This window comes from Pistacia vera, unplaced genomic scaffold (assembly GCF_008641045.1).
Source record: "Pistacia vera cultivar Batoury unplaced genomic scaffold, PisVer_v2 Contig239, whole genome shotgun sequence".
Classification (NCBI taxonomy): Eukaryota; Viridiplantae; Streptophyta; class Magnoliopsida; order Sapindales; family Anacardiaceae; genus Pistacia; species Pistacia vera.
Window position 1 is genome coordinate 219,461 of NW_022196045.1, and position 6,277 is coordinate 225,737.

Below are 6,277 nucleotides of genomic sequence, written 5' to 3' on the forward strand. Positions count from 1 at the left end.
TCAAATCTGAATTTTATTTAAAGAAGTATAAAAAGATAAAAAGAAGAAAAGGTTGTTGCGATGGGGAACCCGTAAGTGACAAGAAAAGTTTTCCCCACGTGTACGCCGCCTTTAGTGAGTGGCCTAAGAATAAGAAAGAAGAATTGGTACAGTCTGTAAGAGTGCATGTGAATGAGGGCTGTACCGAGGATACAAGAATACACTCACACGGCCAAGGTTCTAAATTCATGCCTCAACCGATTCCGATCGGCAGAAGAATAAGAAAGAAAAGAAAAGAAAAGAAAGGAATGAGAAAAGAAAAGAAAAGAAAGAAAAGAAAGAAAGAAAAGAGAAGAAAGAATAGAAAGAAAGAAAGACTAGAAAAGGAAGCAAAGAAAGAAATACAGAGAAAAGAAACAGAAAACAAAATAAGAAAAATAGAAAAGAAAATGCATATTTTATATATTTGTGCATTTGCATTATATATATGCATAATACCATGCCCATTATCTGAGTAGTGGGAAATTAGAATAGAGAAAGAACAGAGAGAAAAATAGAGCAAGAGTAATGAAAGAATAAAGAAGAATGGGGAAGTGTGAAGTAAGGAAAGAAATTCAGAATTTAAGCAACAGAGAGAGAACGGCAGCGTAGCGGGTTTACTTACTGAGCAATTAGTGCTCACCCCATTGTTTTCAATATTTTTGTAGGAAATAAGTGAGATGCGGTCACTTGGAACATCACGCAACGGAAGGGTTGGTTAAAAACTGTTGAGTTACTATTTTGAGAGTTTATTATATCATGTAAAGTTTTGTGTATAAAGAAAACTAAATATGGGCCCATAATTTTATACTCGTTTATATGTATATATTTTCTTATATATATTTAGTAAGTTTTACTGTTATTTTACGAGTATATTAGCTAGAAAGAGAGTCATTACAAGATCATTATCAACTCCATTGTTCTACCTAAGATTTCCTAAGTTTTTCTTATCCCTTATTGTTATTTTGTAATTCATTAATATGATTATGTTTTTATTCGTCTCTATGAGTAACTAATTCTTTTGTGATTGAGAGTGATTTCAAAGCTCTAGACATGTCTTGAAATTAATAAAATTTGTATCTATTTATCTTTTGATCCCTCTTGGTTATGTCATTATTTCTCTGTGAATAGTGGTAAAGTGTATGTCTGCATACATGGGGGGTAATCACTCAAGATAACTAAATTGACTATATGAGTTTAGCCTTGTTTCAGTAGGTCTCTCGCAACTTAATACTTTTATTACTTTGAATCTAGAAATCGTATCCTAGGTTATTTAATAAACAGGGAATTAGGTTATGACTGTGTCTAGTCTAATGATTCAGTAAGGAGCGATAAGATTTATCAACATTTGGTATTTTCTGAGCTGATGTGATCAAGAGGGTAGAAAGATAAAAAGTGCTTTTATTATATGTAATTCGTGTCTAGAGGTGGCGAATAAACCTTCAATCTCGCTTCTCTTATTCATCTTTTTAGTGATTGTTTGCTTATTTTACTTTGTTTAATTTTAGTTTGTTAGTTTTTGTTGAGTTTTTATAAATCTTGACAAACCCTGTCAAAAGTAGATAATTAATTAAGTTCACAACTCCTCTACGGGAAAGACCCTTACTTGCTCTTTGCTACTACCCGACTTTGCATTAGAATTTAGTGAGGTAAAATTAGGTGTTGCATTTGCATGCATCAATTACAATCATTCAATGTCTCTTCTTGTTCTATATATAAATTACAATTTGTCCAACATGTCAAAATGGAAAAACTAGTCAAACTTCATGTCCATCGTCTTCACATAAAACCTATTATCATCTTTAGTTAATAATGATTTTTGGGTCATGTTGCTTTGTATCTGTTGAAGGCTATAAGTACTATATTCAGTTTATTAATTCCTACAATAACTTCACATGATTTTTTTTTATTTTTTTTTCAACTAAGACTAAACACTACTACAAAATGGGTTAAAGATAACGTTTAAAAATGACCAACAATAACGCTTTTGCAAGGGTTAAACTCTGCAACCAAGCAATCTCAATTGCTGCATTTGTCAATGATCTATACTCAGCTTCAGTAGAGGAAAGGCAACCACCTTATATTTTCTAAAACTCCATTATATTAGATCTGGACCTAAGAACACATAATAGCCACTTGTGGACCTTTTATCTTGAACACTACTTGTCTAATCAACATGTGCATAACACTCTATACTCAAATTTGTTGCTATTTTGACTAGTATTCCATGAGGAATACTGCCTTCAATATACTTGAGTACTCTCTTACAAGCTTGCCAGTGAAGCTCAATAGGAGATTGCAAGAACTAACTAAGTTTGTTGTCGAGCCAGTCATCACGACCACAAAATTAAAGTATCATAGTTAGTGGTAAGTAAGGTTGAATCCACAGGGAGCAAGACTAATAACCTAGTGTATATTTGAGTTAAGCAAAGGAAAATTGGCAAATTGATTAATAAACAACTAAGTAAACTAACTAATAACAAGTAATTAAAATGGCTAGCTAAAACTTAATAATAATTAAAGGCAGGAGGTTGATAAGGAAGGTAATTTTGTGGTGAAAAAGGAAGGGATCGTGGTATGTATGAGGACCATGAATTGAAGTTTCAGAAACTTTGAGATGGTACAAAAGATCCGTGGCCATCTGGCTATGTTTCCATAGGCAACAGTGAATTAACAATATTATGCTTCCCATGTGACCAGCAGGATTCAATGTTGAGAAACATAATACTGTTAATTCCCTATTGCCTATGGATTCTCACGTGAGTTCAGTTCATTATCTAAATTCACATGAGAATCCATAGGCAACAATGAATTAATAGTATTATGTTTCTCAACTCAAAGTTCATATTTCTGTCTTTGTTTTAAAAACCGAACCGGATCGACCGGTTCGATTAGGACTTGACAGCTTTTCCGATCCAGTTTAGGTCTTAAGGGGTTTTTACAATATTTCAAAATTATAAGGGTTAATATATAATTTTATAGGGGTGTTTTGGAGATATGTCAAAGGTCTAAAGATTAATAGTAATTTTTTTGGGGCATTTTTGAAATAAACAAAAATTTTAGGGACTAATTAAATTTTTGGGAGAATTTTTGTAATATATTAAAAAATTTAAAAGATTAATATGTAATTTTTTAAAAATAAAATTATCGCTGACATCATCGATCCAACCGACCGATCCAACCGATTAGATCGGTTGACCCATGACCTGAGCAACAAAACAAGTTGCCCTCTAGTCCAGGTTTTAAAACAATGACTTCTGTAACATAAATTATGCTTCTTGAATGGATCAATATAAGGAAAAAGGTCTTTCTTGCCAGGGAGTCTCCGTCAAGAAAGGGATACAATGATAGTTTTTGAACTGTCATTGTAACCCCTATCAAGAAAGGGTCATGACAGTTTTTGAACTGTCAAGGACTTCTTGACAAATTCTTGACAATTCGATAACTGTCAAAGATTTAGCTGAATTTTAACTAAATCATTGATAATCTTCGAACTATCAAGAGTTTTTAACAAAAAATAAAAAAAATAAAATTGAATAATAATAATAATAATAATAATAAATTTTTATTAATAATAATTATGTCATATACAGTCACAACATATCTCAGAATATTATATAAATTGATTGAGAAGTTAACCTTAATACAACGCTAAAACAAAACAAAAAAAATTCAAATAAAAGAATAGAATGATAAAGAAACAAACAAACAAAAAAAAAAAAAAAAAAAAAAAACCACATACATGCATTCCTAAAGGATTTTTAGTGTTTATCTCATCACTGTAATCTTGCAAAATGTACTCAGCAAGACGAGATGTGTGGACTAAACATTGGAAGGCACTCAAATTGAGAGAAAGTGGGTAAACTTCTACTCTCTTCTCCCTGGTAATGCCCTCACAAATCATCTTTCTTGGCAATGTTGGGCCTCCTTTGTACCTAAAATTTAGAGATTAACCACTTAAAAAAACGTAAGCTTTGTTATTAATGAAGAATTCATACTAATGCCTACAATATCACAAATTTGGACAAGAAATTCCATTCCAAAAACTACTAAACCAGCTTTGGACATACATCAGCATAAAGTTGAATATGAAATAAAGAGCTCTTTGTAAAGAGTAAAAAATTATCTTGCCAAAGGAGGTTGGAGTTGAATTGTTATTTTGATCCCCATTTTTCTATAATAATGGATTATTGTAAAAATTTATTTTGCTGTTATATGATAATTTAAAACTATGTATTCTTTCATAGGCTACTTGGTGAATAGAAACCAAAACAATTAGTCGTAATAACTTATAGAATCTAATACAAACACAAAATACTACAATACAAAAAGTTTGGAGAACTTTGAACATTAAAAAAGACATGAAAGATGATGCAGCTGCCATAAAATTGCAGAAAAAGTAATCATCCAATACATTTGAAATTTGATCAATCAAATCAATGCAATAGATATAAAAGCAATGGTACAAGTAAAACTTATATTCAAATATATTACCTCTTTCCCATCATTTGAAATTACAAAACCTCAAGAAGGTGTTGCCAATATAGTTCTTAAAGTTTGGTTCTTCTTTTGAGCCTCTTCTTCATCTTTCAGTTCCTTGATTGTATCTTTTGTAAAAGGATATGCCAATGAGCCAAACCCAGCAACAAGAAAGTGCCCAATACTGTTCATTACGTCACCCTCCTTACTCAAGATAATGAGATGGGGAGTTTCTTGAACAGAATACAAACTCTTCAAGCCATGGCGGGCTGTTTCATTGGAATGTGGAATAGCGAGCCATGACATAGTAAAGAAATACCCATGAAAAGATTCTTCATCATTGTCTAAAGAGACAAGTATGATCTCAAACTTGTCTTTTGAGATGATTTCATTGTAGGTTTGAACAAGAATGGGTGTGAATCTCTGGCTTCTTGGACAAGATGCAGATGCAAAGTAGAGACCAATAATTTTGTCCTCCAATTCATCAACTGTTGCCTGCAAACACTTAGCCAAATATATATGTTGAAAGCAGTAAACAATATTGAATATGACAGATATTAAGAACAAATATGTTGTAAATGGTTGAGATGGGAAATTATGGTCTCTTACTGTGGAAACTCAGTCACTTAACTCTATTACTCTTTGTCTCAAACTTGGTTAATATTTTTCTCCAAACAAATCACCCAAATCTAATTTGAAGACACAAACAAACAAATTCAATCAAAACACCCAACAAGAATGTTCACCAACTCATACTTATCACGTATCCTACACACCAATTGATACACCTTGAAATTAATAATTCCAACAAACAACAGTAAACAAACAACAACAGATCATCAAAAAACATAATTCAAACACTGACAACATAACAATACTGAAGAGATTGCAAATTATCAATAAACAAACAAAGGAATTGAATTATGGTTAAATCTAGCGATATCGAGAGCTAGTAATAACGAAAATTAATAAAGGAAGAGCAAAAAATTACCTCAGATCTGATCAGAACACCATCAATCATGTCCGTCACTGTCACCATCTTCCGGCATCTTTAACGGCGGAAATGCTACGAAGTCTCAGATCTCGTCGCCGGCCCCGTACACGTGTGCGCCGTTATCGTTGCGCTCCTCCTCCTCTCAGTCTCTCCCCTCCACACGCGTCTCTCTCAACGGTAACACCTCCTTGGCTACCCCAAGCCTCTGCTAAATGACGGTGCCTCTGATTCCGTGGGCTTTAGTTCCTCCATCGAGGATAAGATCGACGAAGTCGACAACGTAGATGAAGGACAAGAAAACAACGTCGTGGATGTCGATACTCAAGATCAAGTTCACGACCAGTGTAAGGTTTCTTCATCTAGCTATTATTTCGATCACGTGATTGGATCAAGCAAGCGTGCATTTAACAAAAGATCAATTGATGAGTGAGATTTTGATCAATGGAAGAGCGAGAAAGAGAGATTCTGGGCGGAAGAGAGGGAAATTTTTTTGGTTTTTGGGCGGAAGAAAAGGGTTTTGGGCGCATGAATTTAGGCAGAACAAATGGGTTCTTTTAATGTTTTACAACCCTGAACCAGCTTTGACTTAAAGGGCGGGGAGAATTTGGCTTAGTGAAAATTTTGAGGTGGAAAACTTTGCCTCAGTGCAATTTAATTTTTTGTTTTTTTAACTTAATCGTTCACAGTTAAAACCTGACAAGGAGATTATAAAAGTCAGAAAAAATTTGTACAATTTATTTTTTACAAATTTTTACAATTTATGTCAAGAAGTTGACATAGTCCTTG

The 6,277-nt window shown here is 33.1% G+C and overlaps 1 protein-coding gene across 2 annotated transcripts; it reads right to left on the reverse strand.

Moving 5' to 3' along the window:
• Positions 1–3,734: 3,734 nt before the first annotated feature.
• LOC116131703 (probable nucleoredoxin 1) lies at positions 3,735–6,031 on the reverse strand. 2 transcript variants are annotated; one of them, XM_031417371.1, is made up of 3 exons: positions 5,489–6,031; positions 4,513–4,992; positions 3,735–3,953 (listed from the first exon to the last, which is right to left on the reverse strand). In XM_031417371.1, exons 1-2 carry the CDS (start codon positions 5,534–5,536, stop codon positions 4,543–4,545), a joined length of 498 nt encoding a protein of 165 aa, XP_031273231.1. In that variant the 5' UTR covers positions 5,537–6,031; the 3' UTR covers positions 3,735–3,953; positions 4,513–4,542. The 2 variants fall into 2 exon arrangements, with proteins under 2 accessions (XP_031273231.1, XP_031273230.1); XM_031417370.1 differs by having other exon boundaries at positions 4,513–5,001.
• Between the last annotated feature and the right edge of the window lie 246 nt (positions 6,032–6,277).

Bases quoted from the DNA above. Each gene is read 5' to 3' on its own strand.
- LOC116131703 (XM_031417370.1), bottom strand. From the start codon at position 5,536: ATGGTGACAGTGACGGACATGATTGATGGTGTTCTGATCAGATCTGAG. The intron at 5,002-5,488 runs GTAATTTTTTGC...TATTTGGCTAAG, and splicing joins GTGTTCTGATCAGATCTGAG to TGTTTGCAGGCAACAGTTGA.